Source organism: Pomacea canaliculata, linkage group LG3, assembly GCF_003073045.1.
Source record: "Pomacea canaliculata isolate SZHN2017 linkage group LG3, ASM307304v1, whole genome shotgun sequence".
NCBI classification, from domain to species: Eukaryota; Metazoa; Mollusca; class Gastropoda; order Architaenioglossa; family Ampullariidae; genus Pomacea; species Pomacea canaliculata.
In genome coordinates, this window is record NC_037592.1 from 23,830,273 (window position 1) to 23,849,510 (window position 19,238).

Genomic DNA, 19,238 nt, shown 5'->3' on the forward strand with positions numbered 1-19,238 from the left:
ATCATTGTTCTAATTAAGCAATGTTGAATGGGATGACGCCCCTTACCACAGGACTGCACGAGCATGAAGCACATGGCGTCTGCGCATGTTGATGTAGGTCGGGTCCCGGGGCGGCCGGCTGGCTGGCTGACTGGCTGGCTGACTGCCGTAAGGACGATAACAGACCACTCCACGTGAACATTTCATGGCCGCCGCCAACAGCCTGACGTTTGCTAGCGTCCCTCGTGGATATAACCATAGGTGAGGAATCTTGTTTTCTAGTTTTTTCTTTCAATCCTTGAACTGCTGAACCACTTCTAGGCGACGATTGTATTTTTAAGACGAGGGTGGAGAGTGTAGTTGTTGCTGTATTTGGTTCTGCTGTTAGGACCCCCCAGTAATTTTGTAGTGGGGGGAGGAGCGGGGGATGTGTATCTTTGCTGTATGAGATTTGATAATTTATTTTCTCTTCCCCCATCTCAACCACTGCCTCTCCGAAACCTAGTTTTCCCGTTTCTTAAATCCTGATTTGAATGTTGCTGTCGCGCGTGCTGTTGTCGTGTCGCGCGTGCTGACATCCTGCCAGGAGTATCTACTTCCTGCGCGTGCGTTTCGTGTAAAAGTTTCCCGTTCATCAGTTTCTTATCTACCAACAAGAGTTATAGGAGACTTCTTCGTATGTTTACAACCTAGTTATATGCTTCACGAATAAATTTTACAAATTAATATACTGCCTCATCTCTTCCTTCTGTCTGTCTTTCTTCGTGTGAGTGGGATGGGGGAAGGGGTCGGTAGGTGTGTCTAGTCTGTAAGTGCGTGTGGATAGTCTCAAAGGTGTAGTGTAGGTGTAGTTGCAGGCATGAAGTTGTTCCCGTTAATATAATCGTTGAAGTTTCATATTATTCTTGCGACATGACATGATGGTCATTGCCATTGACCAATTCTCATTTCCATCTTTGCTCACATGACAAACCTCTCACACCCGTCAGTCTAAAAATAAAAGATGGGTTTTTCATGGGAAGGGGTGGATGGTAGAAGGGTTAGTGAAAGTGTGTGAAGGGTGTGTGGACTGAAGTGTGGGAAATGGAAATCATTTACGAAGCAACCTTTCGCCGCGACATCCTCATGAATGGAAATGAAATAGCGGCGCACTCTGCACGTGTTACAGTTCGTACGTGGTCATACATTAAATCGGATTTGGTGGAAATCGCTGGCGTGGAGAGACAACACCAGCGACCACCACCGTGACCACTGCCTCCCAACACCACAGCGATGGTGTGAGACACGGTATTGAGCGACAGACAAGTGCTTTTCATCCCTCGTCCTTCTCTCGCTCCCACCCAGAGTTCGACGAACGCACAGACCTCCGAGAGACAGAAACAAGATCCTATGGCGCGCGGAAGAGAAAGGGGCTTGAGGTGAGTACTGAAGGTAGATAATAACAGAACAAAGTGCTTGCTAGTATAGTGTGATATCATTCACAAAGCTGTGTTGTCTTCCAATCTTTGAGAAAATGAAACACCTGGTGCATATGATAAAAGACGAAAGGGCCTGTTTCAAGAATCTCTTGTTGTCGGCCATATGTCAGGTGTTGCAAAAAAAAAAAAAAGTTACTTGTAATGAATACTTCAGCTAAAAAGAAAGCCTTCCTGTTCTTCCTGTTCTCTTCATAAAAAATTTTACCGGATGGGCGATGTTGATATTGAGGAACCGCTTTTCTTGATGTGCTTTCTTGAACTGCGGTAAATTTATACCATGCATACAGGTTCCCAGAAGAAAATTTTTAATTGTTGTTCTTGTTTATATTGATTAATTATGACACACGACCACCAACAATTACTCACATAAACGCAAACGCACACAGTTTACGGGTATATGCGAATGTATAGGCGGGTATGTCTCAATGATAATCAATTACAGTCTGACTAACTATGAATAAGTTTCATTAATGAGTTTTCTTGATACAGTGGCTTTAAACATACACATAAACATACATAATAGTTACTAATGATCTCTATAGCGCCCTGCAGATGTTATGTGGGAAGAGTGTGATGAGATGGCGATGTACCTGTGTGATGTATAGTGAACAAGAGTTTACAGACTCCACTAGCTCCCTGCTGTCGTTGACCTGTATGTATTAAACTGACTCTTTAAGAGAGACTGTGTATCCCTCCTAAAATCTGTGCAACATCAGCAGCAGTTCAGAATGGTAATTTTTTTTAAATAACGGGGTGGGGTATTTTTACTCCAATATGCAGAGATTTAACCCTTCAAATACCACCATTTCCAAACCCATCTTCAAAGGACCATCTGCTTTTTACAGAGGAAATTGGAATATCATCGCATGATCTCTGGTATGCTCATCATGGAAGAAATAATCATAGTTCACGAGAGCATCCTGGTGAAAGGGTGCAAACCTCATTCTGGGCTTTGGGAATGTTTTACACCCACCATGTCACGTGACGTGGAAGTATTCGCTGTAGATGTCTTATATGCAAAGCTCACAATAAGGACTCTTGCACTCAATTTCTTGTACCAGTTCTTGAGTCATCACTACTTTTACTTCTTCTGTAGTTTCTGATATTGTTACCTGTGTATCTGTTGCTCAATTCATCATATTGACAAACAAGAAACACACTTGGGCACCGACCTGCAATAGGAGTTCTTATTCTACGGTTAGTACTGTTCTTCATCTCTTTCTTAATGGACACAGTGCGGTGATAACTGTCAGAAACTCCTCTCCATTATTTAAGTACGTACATTGCAAACTTGAGTTGTCTTGACAGAAGTTGATTCATGACCTACATCATCACAACAATAGTTGGCATAAGTATCCAAAAATACAAACAAACGGAGTCCAAAACAATAAAAAACATGTTATCTTCTCTCTCAATCTCCATAGCATCTGTCTCTATCCGGAGAGTTTAATCTCATTCATGTTAGCAATGTGCCATTAAGTCTTCAGTCTTGTTTTGAACTTCCACGGCATCTGCCTCAATCCATTTGGTGTGTGGCTTGTTACTCCCGAAAAAAACAGTTTAAAAATTAAAGAATTTTCTTCTTGAGGCAAGTGTTGGTCTCGCCTGTGAAATGTTAATACATACAAGGAATAATAAGAAGTGACAGTAACCACCAGGTGGAAGGTAATGGTATGAGATTGTGCAGACTCTGGTTTCTGGGAAAAAGTTTTGTATTTGCTTGATTTCTTACTGTTATTCATTTATTTAAACAGTTCTTGTTTATTTATTTCCTTTCCCAGTATTATACATAAGTAACCTAAAATACATGATAGTAAACTAAAAAGGTAGTTTAACATTTTTTAAAGTAAAGAGAGTATTATATTCTTATGACATAAAACATGAAAGAGTATGGTTATCTTCTTAGCTATCTTGTACAAAGCCGCTAAAAGCATCGTTAAACCGCATTATGACGACACGTGCATCGTCCTCCTCTCCGCACGTGACTGAAAATGCTAATTAGCTAATCTGTCAACCCCCGGCCTCACCAACATCACCCTCTCTTCATTTATTTCACAATAGTCGCTGTCAGCTATCATTCCCCTGTCCTCGTGGCTGTTTATCAAGATTTTTCTTATCCGCAGGAAGTGTGGTTGATACTTGCGTGTTACAAAATCATCTCCGTCGTCATCGTCGTCATCATCATCATCATCGTCATCATTGTCCTTCTTCTTTTTTTTTTTAATCTCTACCCGCGTCAAGCAGCTACTGGTAGTGTCAGCTACTGTCGGTAGGAATGTAACAGTCTCACGTACATAGAATGGATGATTGTAGTTCAGCTCCGTGTGAAAAGCCGAGCATCACTCGGTGATACAACCCTGACCTTTGCCTCTTCCCCTTTTCCCATGCTAGTGACGTACAACCACCAACGACAGTTCTCGTTGTCAACGTGATTTTGCGTTTCCCCTTCAGTTTCCAAAGGGCCTGGCCTTTCCGCTCGTGGGTGTCACAGAGAGGAGTTGTTCTTGTACTTATTCGTCCCTCGTGTGTACATGAGAATATCGTGTCTCCTTTACAACTAATCAACAAAACAACAAATGTTCGCTGGCTGCACTACCATCATATATAGATGATCCCGGGGTTAGCTTTCAATTGATAAGACGGTTTCCATGACAGCCACCGGAAATACAAAGATTGGCACAAAACTGTTATTGTTGTTGTCGGTGTCAGAAGGTTGTGCAGGAAGTGGAAGGTCGCCGTATGTACATGACACACACACACACTGTCAATGGTTTGCCATCAGTAGTGACTTTTAAACGGTGCAGTGAATGTGTTCGTGGTTGTGGTTACACGTGCGTACAGTCACGTGTTCCGCTCTTATCCCTACTTCTCCCCCTTCCTCTGTCCATCTCTTTCACTTGCTTCCTGTCGCTCCCCTCTTTCGACATTAACCAGACCGGATCTCGGCGAAATCACTATTGCCACGAAGCACGAAATGATTCAGCAACATTAATGACAATCAAACCTCTTCTACATTGTAAATGTTTGTGACATTGTCAATCATGGTCCGCTTACTAGAAACCTAGTATTATGCAAACAGAACCGGGAGTACCAAACTCATTGCTTCCTTTCTCGTCAATCGAATTCGAAATGCCGATGTAAATACCTAAAGTCTCATTTTTTTGAAGTAAAATTTGATGTTCCACAAGGCTCTATCTTAGGATCTCTTCTATTCTCTTTCTATTTTAGTGATTGTGCCCGCTACATATCCCAACTATGTGATGTGTTTGCAAAGGAAAATACAATGCATGCACATCACCAACTGAGCACTTAAGTCCCTCCTACATCTAAGACTGAATTACCCCCATGTAACTCGACCTTCCACACACAAAATGGAAGTTATATTACTACAGGCAGAAGAGATAAGATTTCGCAACCTCACTTCCAAATATCCATATTGGCACTCAGCCAGTAATGGAAGTACAGACCCACAAACTCAGGTGATAAATTGCCATGGTCCAGGCACACCTCCGCCACAAGCACAAATATTTGCAAGAAAACTTACCAGCTATGAATAATCAAACATTGTTTAAATCCTCACTCCATAAATTCCTTCTACACAACTCATATCAAGTCGACCCTTGACTACACGTCTGCCATCTGGGTTTGGTCTAGTTGAGCTTCCATTAGGGCTTCTTGCAAATATTTAAGGAGAGCAATGAAAGCAGTTTTACTAAAACCGAAAATAGTCTAATGGTTTGGCCCCTTGTAGGAGTCCTTCACTGACAGGCTAAAATACGACAGAAACAATTGAATGGCCAGTTAATAACTTCATTGGCAACTATCGTAGGGAGAGTTTTCATTTCTGTCATGATGCAAGAGCGAAGGAAAAAAAAAATTATTGCCATGACTCCCAGTGGCTTCACTCAAACGATATTCATGTCCTTATTCAAAGTCCAGATGTTAATGAGTTCATTGCTGGAAATCTCCTATCACGAAGTCTCTAAACACATGAAATGATCAAAGGTAGACAAGACACTTTCAACTGAAAACAGAAAGAAATAAAATCCAAAAAGAAATATTGAAAACTGGATGCGTGAAGGAAGCAGCATTATTTTATTTTGTCCAAAGAAGTCTCAGTCTCATACATTGGGATTTTTTCCCGGCCTCAACATCCGTTTTGCTCCTCTCACCAACCAATCTCCTCTCTCCCAACCCAGATTACGTCACTTCCGCTGATGGGTAGAGTTTCCGTCTATAGAGTCGGAGAACACTGGTATTGGCGAAAACAAGCTTCTGAAGCCACAGTTATATGTAATCTTTATATTTATTATATCCGTCTTCAGCCATGGATATCAGGAGATCTGCATGGTTGCCTGCAGGATGCCGAGTGGCCCTTGCTAGAGGAACATTTCCCTCCTTATAACAAAGGTGTCCGGTCTCTGCTGGCAGACATCGGATGTTTGGTGTCGGTGATTGTTCATTGTTGTTAATCTACAGGCCAGGTGTTGCAGTAACTCCGGTAACTGGGTTTTGTTTGCTTCCTGCTTTACGAAAATAACGGAGACAGCTGTTGCTGCTGCAGCTCCCACAGCTGTTGACTCTGACTAGCTGTCAATGAATTCTAATTAACTCTTTTCAGAGTAATTGATTAGCCTTACAAAGCAGTTTCTATGTCTTTGTAAAAGAATGTAAGTATTATGCAGACAGTTCATGCAAATAATGCTTATGCTTTTGTCTAATATCACAAAATAGGAAATATATTGTTGACAGTATAAATCTGAGATTGGAATAAAATACTTTTATCTGCTTCGAGCCTGTCAGTACCCATGTGCATGCTCACAGAACAATGACGACATGAAGTAGATGAGGAGAAAGAGGAGGAGGTGTATGGCAGTAATATACTAAGAAATAATAATATTATATGTATCACTCATTTTTTTTTCTTTTATCCAGCCTTTTCATCTATACCTGCTTATGTAAGCAAATAAATCAAAGCATATAAACACATGTAAACCAAGGAAACATTTTTGCCATGTTTCTTACCTTCCCTCCCCTCCTTCTCTCTCTCTCCTACCTCTATGTAGGCCACAGATGCAGACACATACTCATATCCATATATATGTAATCTCTCTCTCTCACACACACACACACAGAAACGGAAGGTGTAGGACCAGTTCAGCATCTTTGGCAGTGTTTGTGCTTTTGTGTCTATTTAGCAATATCCGCCCTATTCTAGAATAGTTTAAAGAAGCTGCTGGAAAAAAAAACCCAACTACAGGAAGTGTGCTGGGCGTGTGCAAGTCTGGCTATAGACTGCGATTAGTCAGAGAATTCTGTTGCCGTTGTAGATACCCACCCCGTGTAGCTATGCTTACTTACAAGCCATGCCAGCCTGTGGCGGGGGGACCATTGTGGTGGGACAGGCTTCCATGTAAAGAGAGAATTCGGGCTTCTGTGAGATGTTTGATCCTCCTTTTAGAAGAAGACAAAGATGTAAAAAAGAAGTAGGAAAGTAAATGTAGGATAACAGAAGAAATAAGACATTTGTAACAAGATCCGAATATGTAATAAGTGTTGTAAATATGCGGATATTAAAATAATTTTAAGCCATTCATTGGTCACCCTTCCATTGTTTTTTTTTTTTCTAATTGTAATCGTAGTCAACTATTTACATCTATAGACCTAAATGTCCTACAGTCGAAGTGTATTATATTAATTTGATGATCATATCGCCCTTGTAAATAAAATATTGTTCTCTGGACCTCGGAATCACGCCTCACGAGCCAGACTGAACGTAGGCACTGACTACATACACAAGCTTTTCTCCAGACTGAAGCTGATATCAAAAGAATTTCTTCCTGTGGTGCATCCCTCTACACTGCCGTCCACCGCCCCTAGATGTAGACTTCACCAAAATATCATGGTAGGAGACTGTATTCAAGACCAGAATTATTCGAGGTCTGCTGTCAAGGCCTGTTTGTGTATCGCTGCTCGTGCCTGCCACATCTTCTGAGAAATATTTTTAAAGAAATGTTTCTTAGAATGTTAAAATACAGCCTGATAGTCAAACGTGATTTAACTCTCGCCAGACCTCGGAACATCCGCGTGCTTATCCAATGGAGATAGTCCAGGACCAAATGTTTGCAGCCAAATGTGTGGAGCTAACTAAGACATAATGTTTACGATTAGGCCTGAAGACATTTCTGATATTCTTATCTCTCTCCGTGCGTATGTACATGTGGATAAGTGTTCCTGCAAAGTGGTTTTTATTTCTCGCTTCCTTTGAAGCACCGACACGTTTGCTCGTAACTAAACTTATCGAATGACATGAGGATGCTGTATCTGAAAACACTTCAGAGCTTGGAAATTCATCTCTGAAATTCGGTTGGGTAGCTGCTTTGATGTTCACTGTTAAAGTCTTCTAGAGTTTGGGTGATTAAATAATACCATGTGGTTTTATTGGATGGTGGGCGTAGCTTGATATCATGTTGCATTACCTCTGAAGAAGAGGGAGGATAAAAGTTTCAGACATTTAAGTCTTGTAAGTGCAGTACTATTCTCTCTCTTCCAGACACACACACACACGCACGCGCCCTCTAATACGCCCGCCCACACATACAGATACGCACAGAGAGAAAGATTGTGCAATGGAAGTAATGATCAAGAACAATTACAATCAGGCAGTGTCACGTGTATGTAGTCCTAGTTTCCAGGACTCCATCTTACCCATGAGAACTCAGTTCACATGCACTCCCACATCGCTCGTCCTCCCGCTGCTCATTATTTTTGTTTTACATCCGAAAACGACAGTTAACTGCAAACGATAGCACACCAGATTTATTAAAGAAGACTTGAAAATTTAAGATCGTGGAAAAGGAATAAGAGCAATAACCATTCCTTCGTGCATGGAAGATGAAGGCCGAGGGAATCATAAAACAAAAATAGAAATTGAAATAATAAAATTAAATATCCACGGAGTGAAATTGTTTTCCTTTAGAAGACAACCGTTGTTTTATCATTTATTTTGATTTTATGTAGGCTTCGGTCATGTTTCCTTACTAAAGTCTGATTTACACACCCAGGGTCAAGAAATTTCCCTGACATACTTTTTTCTCTGTAGATTATAAGGAACAGTTTTTATCATTCACTGACTTTTCAGTGGGGTGAATAAACATCGTACATAATAATCGGAGACTTGGGGCTTCGTAGTCAGAGAGGAGCATCTGTGCAAGTCATGATCGCATATAAATAAACATTAACTTTTTACAAGTCCCACCTGTATCTTTACCGGGTCCTGGGAGGGCAAATAAACCCTCGGCAAAAGCCATCTTGCAGAGTTGTACTCCACCGAAAGAGGGCAAGATGTTTACAAAACAACATCAAACTACCCTCCAAGGGTCTGCGCGATGTTAGTCTCTGTCGGGTGGTGCCGAGCGTCTGTTAGCAAGTGTTTGGACGATTTGAAACCCAACCGAACTGACTTCAGCCTGTAAACTGTTCGCAGTATGTCTTACCTATGCAAGGTGCATCATCAGCGCTTCCCATCACCCAGGGTTTCTCCACCTTCACCCACAACCTGCAGAGTTCAAAAACAAAAACAGAGCGGCGTTTCACGTTTACCAAAGTATAAAAATCTACTTCACCTGCTTATTGCCCCACTTTTGTCCTCAGCATCTGTGCAAGGTTTCCTGAAGGACTGAGCCCGTAAATGAAAGAAAAAAAAAAACCCCACGGCCGAGCGATGGTTGGATGATGGGGCTGTTTACAGAAGAAGGAGTGCCACTAAAGAAAGATAACAAGTCATCCCAGGCTTGCTTTGAGCATCTCGAGGTTTTCTTATCCAGCTGGAGGACCGTATTTATGATGTCTGGTTTTGTGGGAAACACTCGATGGCTGTAAAGTGCACTGTACTACTGATTTTACAGCTCACACACATCGCTACCTGCTGTGCCAGTCTGGCGGGCAGCGAACAGCCGACTGGTCAGAACAACGGTGCACGAAAACAGAGGCACAATGGTTCGATTCCCGTGTGGCGAAGTGAACTTCCTTTCCAAGTCGACCCTGCTGTTGATTTTGAAGATGAAGGAGAAAGATATCGAGGGCGAGGAAAAGGGCAGCACTTTCACAAAAAAAGCTGGTGTTGATATAATAGTAATCTCTTTTCCCCAAAAAAGTTGAACCACCTTGACCTTTAACCGTATCTAGATACAGGACAGCAAGATGATTCTGAACGTGCTTTAAGCTTATGTCATCTTTTTGAACTTGCACGCAAGAAAAATGGAAGAAAAGGTTAGAAACGCTCCATTACCTGAGTTATCTTTTTTAAAAAAAAGTAAAAAGTTCTGAAAACAAAAAAGAACGATTTTTTAAAAAGTTTTTTTTAAGTCGTTATACATCCTTGTCGTCTGCTGGACTTGCACCAAAAAGATAACATACCAGACACGGAAAACGAGAAGCGGAAGTTATTGCCAACAGCTCTTTACTTCCTGCAGGGATCCAGAAATGATTTATCAAAATATTGACTAAACCTCCCACATATTACACGCATATTTACATCCACATATGCCTACATTCATGCATGCAAGCATGCCAGCATACAGAGAAGTCTGTTAGCACTGGTAATATAGTCGGACAGCCTAGGAATCCTGGCGTTTGACAGGCGTTTCTGTGAAAACTTTCTCATCCATCCTCTAGACTATAAAGGAAAACAACTGTTGGCCGTTAGGAGCAAACAGTAAATATTACGTCTGAAGAGATGATTGGTTTTATGTATCTACATCCTGAAGACGGCACCACATTCGGGTGCATGTTTGGCTGTAGGATGTCATAAAACAAACACCACTGCACTGTAGATAAGTTGGGAGACGAGAGAGAGGAGTAGTTGGAGGGAAGGAAAGATGTGGCAAGAAAGTCTAAAGAAGCCGGAGAAAGGAAAAATAATAAATTCCTAATTCCTTCATGGACTGGATGCTAATGTCTCTGCCTGGCCATCGACCAAGACTTGTTCTGCCTCTTTTATTTCTCACGTCTGGAATAATTTCATTCCTTGCTGCCCGGACCACTTCTCACACTTCAATGATTTGAAGGCCATTTCTATGGTCCTAGCGGCGGTGAAGTGTTTGTCCACTTGAGAAGACAATGAATCTTTTTATGGCATCCATTCCTTGCGGGAATGAAGGACAATATTCAAATCATTAGCTTTCAATACACATTACTAATTCAGTCTTTTTTTATTTGTTTCCGGTTCCTTCTAATTTTTTTAAATTATTTGAAAACGATTTCAGCTTGAAAAACAATTTTCAGCAGAAACTTCAGTATCCGCTTTTCTTCATGTGAGGAGAAAAAAAAATGTAAAGGATATAAAACATGAAACTTCATGCTAAGTTGGGAACCATCGAAAAATAATTTAAGCACGCAGCTGACATTTTAACATTCTACAACTCTAAGCAATGAAAGCCAAATGATCTGATCATGTTCCACTTTAGATGTGCAGAGATCGATGTGCATTCTCATGTTTTGACTACCGCTGTCAATGGCAGCTGCAGCAATTGATTCCGAGCGACACTTTTATTGGATAAACACGGTTGTATGAAAACAACAAATAGACCTCAAGAGCTTTCCTTTTGTCTGCCACAAGATGGCGCACAGCCAAGAAGAGCGGTCGCCAGAAGTAGATTATCGATGATGTGATAAGCAGATAAAAGTTCTTATCTTCGGCTATTTCTTGTCAGTTCTGACGAGTGCATCCCAATATACCGCATCCCGAGGATCAAACTTCATGACTGGTTCCTGCCCACGTCAGATGGTCTTCTTCTGGCTTGGCGTGAAGAGTGGTAAGTGGCGCCCCCCACTGACATGTTTACCACTGGCCCTGCTGACATTTTCATGATCGCCGTTAATATCCCGAGTTTTACGCGGGTGATTTATTTCTTATAATTAATTCATGCATTCGTAGATAATTCACCAATTAATGGCATGCAGGACATGCAGGGCATCATAGAGAGCCCACTCGACGACCAAGATTATTTTCCACCTCCATTACACCATTATGGGCAATAATTTTTAATGAGCATTTAGCCCATAATTTTGATGATTTTTTTTTGTTTAGTTTCGACACCAGTCAAAACTTTTTTTTAGGTATCTGATATGTGTTTCTCGTACTTGCGTGTCCATTAACACATGTAACATGTACAGAACAGATTGTCTCTTAATCCCTCATTTCATTTAGTACAAAGAACCTTTTAAACACCTAATTGGTTTTGTAATTAGGTAGCTAATGTTCATGGGTGATTGCGATCGGAATGCAGCAGTTACGAAGTGTAATTTACTTACACGCCAGACAGACGTTTATTACCGATAGTGGCCAGTCTAGGCGACTAGGAGCCAGTGGGTGGAGTAAGTGGAAGATAAATAAAACTTGTCGCATGTTGATGAATGTCAGAAGTCTTTCGTCAAGCTCACTGACAGTGAGTCCACAGTTAGTTTACATAATTTACATAAAGTGATACCATATGCTGCTTATATAAAAGGTACCTTATATAACTTATATAACACGATACTGTACAGCTTGCAGAACAAGTAATATATAACATGATATAATATAAAATGATAACTTATATAACTTTAAAACAAGATACCTTTTATAAGGTAGATAACAAATACCTAGTGCGACAAGATATAGCAAGATATATGTTACCCTATGTAACAAGATACACTCTATAACTTACACAAGTTATATTTTGGAATAAGCGAGTTAGTCTCTGGTTGTACTAAGTTTATATAATTTTAGTTTTCTGATAAGCCAGTAGGTGATGGCTTCCTCTGGGTCTGTAATATCATATATTTTATTTAGGAGAGAGTTGTATACATCAGCTATAAATGTAGATTCCTCAAAGTTTTTAAAGGAGTGGTAGGCGATTTTTTTAATCGAGCTTCTGGGAATTTCGGTTCCATTTTTGCGCCACTTCATGCAAACGTGGAAGTGGTCGCTGCAGCCTGTCGGGGGTACACAGACTTCTAGTCTGTTGTGTTGGTCACTGACGTAGATATGGTCAGTGAGTGTCTGTGACGTGTCAGTGACCCTTGTTGGGGTGGACACTAGTCTGGTAAGGTTGGACAGGCTGAACCTCTCAATCCATTGCTAATTCGGTTTCAGGAGGTCGATGTTGAAGTCCCCTTGCAGCATGTATTCTTTTGAAGAACATTCTTTGAATTCAAGGAGCACGTTTGTTAGGGTTTCTATAAATAAATTCTTGGAGTGGAGCAGTATTTTTTAGTTTTATTTCTAGCCACATTGATTCTACATTGTAGTTTTTGAGTGGTGCAAGCGTTTAGTATCGAGTGATGTAGGTGACTGAACCCTGCTTGGGTTCTGGGTGCTGACGATATAGTGTGTAACCAGGAATAGCAATATCGTTATGAGAGACAAGTTCCATTACCGGGTCTTCAGACAAGGCAAAGATGTGGAAGGGAGTTCCGAAGTTGAATATGAAGGTTTCTACAACGGGTATTTTGTTTGGGGCGTTATTATGATCCGATACGCCGTGCCGTAAGCACAGTGAACCACTTTCACTACCCCTAAGGCCACCTGGCTTGCGGGAGCCTTCACCCTTGCTTGACCCAATGCTTTGCGTTAACCATTACACTAACTTCTCGAAGGTAAATTGCAAATTTGAACCTAGACTGAATCATCACGCTTACAAGGATTAGAATTAAAATAATTTAAAGACTCACTTTTTCTTGTTCTGAAAGGGAGATTACTAGCAAGATGGAAAAGTCTTTAGATTAATCTCAAGAGCAGACTACTAAAACTGGATGGTAGAATCTTCAAAAATATAATATTTGAGGGAGAGGGTTGAGATTTTCATTAAAACTAAGTGCTTTGCTCTTGGGGCATGACGATTGACCTGCTCACTCTCTGATTCACTTCACCTCAGGTACATGCGCGATCTGATCGTCAGTTCAGAGGAAGCACTTTGTTACAGGGCATGATCAAAGAGATAATTTCTAAGTAGGACTTGAAAAGGGTGCTTGCAACAGGAGTGGCTCGACAGCCTGTCGGCAAAATGTGAGAAAAGCAGGAGAGAACGAGCATGTAGCAGGTGCCCTCCACGTGATAATACATGGCACCGGGCAGCTGGTGACCACCCGTCCCTCACCCTCCATCCAGCAAAAGTTGCCCATCCCTTTGTTTTTGGAATATTAGCAATGGTGATGACCACTGGCAGTGTAGGACCATTCTGTCTGATATTGCTTTACTTTGCATTTTGAGCGTGACTCCGCATGCCTGGCCACTCCCCGTGGTGCGAAGACAACTTTGGAAGTGTGTGTGTGTGTGCTTTTTCTGATTTCGGAGGTGACAAACCTGTGAAGCTGTTCTTCTGATTATTGTGGTGGTGCCTCGGGATGAAAATCAACATTCCAGTCTTTGGAAGGTTTATGTCCGTACAGATGCAGCAATTGAGCTATCGCAATCTTCAGGTCTTATACCCCGCTGAGAAGAAACAATGTTTGTTCGCCTTGTTGATTTAGAAGTCATTCAACGGACACACACACACACACTCTCTAATCTTTCTCTCCTGTCGACAGTACTGTTCAAAATCTTCTTTAATTAAGATAATCATCCGGAAACCAATTCTCCATCTTTACAACTGCTGGTGGCTCGCATGCAACCAAAATGTTCAGACAGACGAGTTAACGATGCACTGAATCCAGCAGCAGGAAATAATAAAAGCATGTGGCCACCTGGAGATGCCGATCTCTGACCTTTTGAACTTAAATATTTCAAGAACGGAATCAGCTGAACACGTGTAGCTACTTTACTTTTGTTCCAGATGAGGACGGGCGGAAGGGAGACCACTCGCTGGTGTCGACTGGCCAGAGTTATGTCGTCGCCGAGGTCGCTTGGGTGCCACCATGAGCAGCGCAGCACTCACCGTGCCATACCTTTTAGCAGTTTTTGTCATCATCTCCCCGTTGGTGTCACCCCAGGGCCAGCTGCCAACAACCATCGGTGAGTGATTTCGTTTTAAACAATGATAATTATTATTTCGCTCCCAACACGTTCATCGTGAGTGATGTCCATAGAATTCCAAATCAAGAAAATTGTCAAGAGGGTCTAAAACAGTTTGACTTCGGAGGTCTGAAAATATAAAGTTTAAATCGCAGGTTTAACTGTTTAAGACATTTTGTAATATTAAAATATGAATGGTTATATTTTGTCATGACTTGCTATCAAATACCAGTGGCACAGTTTTACATTATAAAACTTAACTTTCTTGATGTACATTTTGTTTCCTACGGTTAGGCAGTTTCAAAGAAACCTCAATAATTATGTATATAAACAATATATGAGGTCTGAAAATCCTTGCAACTTTAACTGAATTTTTTTTTTTACTTTTATATTGAACCGTTGATATTTGCGCACAAAGCATGTGGACACGACAATGAAACCTGGCTTTAAAAAAAACTAGGGACAAAACTCCCTGAGGAAAAACAAAAACGAAATGAACGAAATGAATTTTGAAAAACCTCCAGGACGAAATGCACCTTTAAGATATTGTTTTTATGAAAATTTAAATAATCAGCTCATGTTTGGCGTGAGTTTTGTATCTCACATGGCAGAGAGGGATGAGAGTTCAAGTGCTGACCTTTCGTGGACATTGTCAGCAGGGGTTAAGTTAGCGTGACACTACAGACTCGGTCAACAGACAATGCCGAGGAATTTACAAACCTTTCACACAGGGAACCGTTCCATTTGCGCCAGCATTTGTTTTCATCCTAACCACTGGGGCATGACAACGAGAGGCTGCTGCATCCACAGAGCGATGAGTCGATGAGCCACAAAAACCTGTACCATGCGGTTAACGACCTTCCTTTGTTGAGTCGAAATGAATGAGAGTTCTTCAATGATTGATTCCAGAGTATTTATACAACCATTGTGCCAGTCATTGTAGTAAACACATCGATAAACGTGGCAGATGGTGAGTCCCGCTACTCAGGCCTGTCATCGGATGGTGAGCAGGTCCTGCACGAGACGACCAGTCCAACCCTTGGCGTGGTCACCCAGTTCTTCCTCTGACCACCGCGGTGTCTACCTTTGTCTACCTTACAGTCGTGGACAGAGGGTCGTGAAGAGTCACATCGGTGAACCAGACCAGGTTACACCTCTTGACCGTTGAAGATAATAGTTCATCTCTGTTTTACTGTTTGTAATCGAGTCTAAAGAGTTTTTGTTTGTGTGCGTACGTGCGTCCGTCCATGCATGCGAGAAACAGTCAAACTGACCGACCCCCCCCCCAAAAAAAAAAAAAAAATTATCCTTTTCTCTGATTATTTGCTATCTCAATGGCCACCAGCTGTGACGCAATCGAAGTACACTTGACTTGTGATAATTCTGCTCGTGCGTGAGCATTCCTCTGATTTCTCTGCACGTGCTTGCGATAGGAGGCCGGGAAAATAAACAGCTTGCTGGTGTTCTTAAATAACAGGGAGTACAAAAAGATTACTGTCATTTTTATGTCTCTGTTTTAACATTTTCTGTATTATTGTTATGATGACAGAGGACTGGGTAGACTACTTTATACCCGCTGTTAATGGCTTCCCACCCAACGAGCTCCTGTGTTTTTCTTGGATCGTTCACAAAACGATTATCTATGTTTATGTGTTGTGATGTGTGGCTGGCATGATGTCTGCAGCTTTAGCTTTTACTTTGGGTCTGGACATTTTTATTGAGGCTGACAGACATGCATACAGGCATGGACGAACTGACGATCACACTCACTCAAACCGTTGATTAGTTTAGTACTGAAGTGTACTTCTGGTACAGGACTTCCATCCTAACAGATTCCACACTTTTCAAATGAAATTATACTTACCAGTGTTTTGTCTATAAATTCCTCGTAACAAGATTTTCACCAAATAAATACCCTGCATAAATGAATAAACTCTCGCCTTTCCCTTCAGATGCAATTCACTGAGGACCAGGTGTCTTTTGTTTGGGTCCAGTCTCTACCACGTTCACTTCTCTCTCTCTCTGTCTCTCTGTCTCTGTCTCTCTCTCTGTTCATGCGGTTTCTGTTTAAAGGTCTGGTTGTGTTACCATAACCCAACAGTCTGGAACTGCCTGCAATTACCTCCCCTATCTCCCTCAGATTACTTACCCATTAAACCCAATGATCCTCACTGTGATCGCAAAATGAATTTGCGATGTTTGCTAGGTGGTGCATGAACTCTGTAGCTAAAACAAAAACAAAAGACCATTAATTGTTTATTTGTTCTGTATCAAGTGGGACTAACCCTGTTGACATTCCTTTGGTTTCCCTGACGCTGCAGACACGACTGATGAAGGGTGGGGTGGGGGAATCATCGACCGTACGTCCACGTGTAGTTCACTGTCACGTGATTTTGATTCACGGAAGTAGCAAGAGTGTAATACATTTCTAAACTAAAAACTTTAAAAGATTTTAAAAACTTTTCAAGGTTTTAAAAAAAATTGCATTATTAAGATTCAAAGACACCAGGTGATTACAGTCTTCTGAAACATCGCCCTTCTTCGTTTGTTGCCTGGATGTGTGGCTCATCTTTCCGGCGTTCATCAAAGTAGAATACATCCTGAGTATTTTCTCCCCTTTTTTTTTCTTCTTCATCTCATGCTTAATTCTCCTTCCTTCCTGCTTCACGTATTTCCTGTCATGCCGTTATCTCAACAAGAGCATGCTCCTCTGAGCGTGTGTGTGTTTTTGTTTTTGTTTGTTTTTTGTTTGTTTTGTTTTGGTTTTTTTTTTTTGTATACACGTACTCTCTACATCAGGCAGGCAGAGAATATTTAGGCATGATCCTGTCAGGAAGATGTCCTGTGTACATGAGTACAACTCCATACTCCATGCACTCGAATCCTGTCTTATACATCAGCTCTTCCTCAGGTCTGATCCCATGGAGGAACATCTCAGACTACAACATGAGCTCCTGGTCTGACTTGCTTCCCTTGACAGTGGAGGCGCTACCTATTGCCACATCGAAGTCCCCGTATGCTCATATTGAAAATAGTAAGTGCGCATCCATATACATATATTGAAGCTTGTAGCAGTTAAAGAAGTAAATCTTAGAGGAAATCGCTTAGTGTCTTTATTAAATATTACAATTACATCAAGTAATGACAAAACTTTAAAGAAATTTCACAAGGTAAAATTAAACTTTCCTAAAATGTGGAATTGTGTTACTTCAAGTTTGGAATATAGTGTGACAGTTATCAGAATTGATGAATTTCAACAGAATGACACTGTAAATTAAACGGAAATTAAAGGGAGGTGAAACAAGACAAATGTCTGTTACCTCAGACTAAAGAGAATCGCTTGTACCTTGAGCAATGATATCAAAGGAGCTACAATTGTCTGAGTAAAGAAATAAAGGAAATGAAGTTAGTGATGAAATAACAAAAGAATTACTATTACACTAGTGTCGAAATTAAGAGAATTGAGTTATTGGTATCGTTAGAGTATTTAGTTCAGTTTACAATGTGATTGACCAATATTTGCAATGGACATATCTAAACATTGTCCATCAAGTTATCCTAACTATGATACTATGAAACACCGGATGTTGCAGACTAGAACCCTCGCGTTGTTCTCCACACCTTGCTGTCACCTGTCACCTATCTTTTCAGGTCTTCAAACAATAGGCTCCAAGAACCTCCTTGCCATTGTTGGTCTTTACGAGGAGGCAGTCAGACTGGCAACCGAAGAACTTCATATTCCGTACTTGGCCCTCACCCCTGTGACGTCAAAGCCACGTGACTACACTTTAGAACTTTTGCCTACCCTCGACCAGATCGGAGCAGCGGTGTATGATCTGGCAAACGCCTATGACTGGAGCAAAGTCAGTGTCTTCTACGACGACGACAGAGGTACGATAATCAAACCTCTCTTCTTTAGACAGTGAGAGCAACATTCTATTAAGCAGTCTGAGCTAGCTAGAGTTCCCTTTTGCAATGGCGTAAGTCTTTCAGGAATTTTGTGGAAAAAAAGTCTGACTCCGAAACAACGAAAGAACTCTTGAAAAAATAGTTCGAAGAGGAAATACGGTTTTACAAGCAGTTGTGTGTAGTTGAAACTTACTTTAAAAATTCGGAAGCTAACTTTCTATTGAAATGAATGAACTGAAGTTTGCGACTATTCTGTGACACAAGGTGTGAAGATAATGGAAAAGCTAATGACTAACTACACTCTGACCATCCGTGGATGGCGTTTGCCGGATGTGGCGTCAGAGCGCGAAGTGAAGAAATGTCTGGTGGAGATGCGCAAAGTTCTGGTCGAGCAGTCAGTGGTCCTGTGTAACCTCCACAACACCAGGCGTATTCTAGACCAGGTAAGTAACTGAAGCACTTCCTGCAAATACTTGCACTTACACATGAGTGCGTGTACGCATGCGCGTGTGTATGAAGCGGATTTCTACAAAAGCGTACGACTTCCTCTTACTGGCTGAATTATTGCGTGAAACATCTTGAGTTTCAGAGGAAAGGATGTTTACTGAGGGTTTATTTGTATTGGGATATAAATAATTTTCGTAAAAATCTTAAAGAGAAAGAAAGAGAGAGTGTTTGTGTGTGTGTGAAACAGTGAGAAAAGCCCATGTTATAAAATATTAGTCAGATGCTAAAGTCTTAGACTTGTTTCACTTCGTTGCTTCGCTAGAACAAAAGTATCACAATAATGAAAACAAAAATTGCTAATCAGAACAAAAAGTCAATAAAGAGATTGTATCCTCTTTTCTGAGTTTACAATAATTTGCATAAAGAAGGAA

The 19,238-nt window shown here is 41.1% G+C and overlaps 1 protein-coding gene across 1 annotated transcript in view; it reads left to right on the top strand.

Moving 5' to 3' along the window:
• Window positions 1-19,238, top strand: part of LOC112560016 — a 20,178-nt gene continuing 940 nt past the window's right edge. Inside the window, exons 1-6 of the mRNA XM_025231562.1 lie at window positions 1-240; window positions 1,148-1,397; window positions 14,273-14,451; window positions 17,363-17,485; window positions 18,103-18,342; window positions 18,625-18,803. Coding sequence (XP_025087347.1) covers window positions 14,355-14,451; window positions 17,363-17,485; window positions 18,103-18,342; window positions 18,625-18,803 — 639 coding nt within the window. The 5' untranslated portion in view covers window positions 1-240; window positions 1,148-1,397; window positions 14,273-14,354. The remainder of the gene's footprint in view (window positions 241-1,147; window positions 1,398-14,272; window positions 14,452-17,362; window positions 17,486-18,102; window positions 18,343-18,624; window positions 18,804-19,238) is intronic.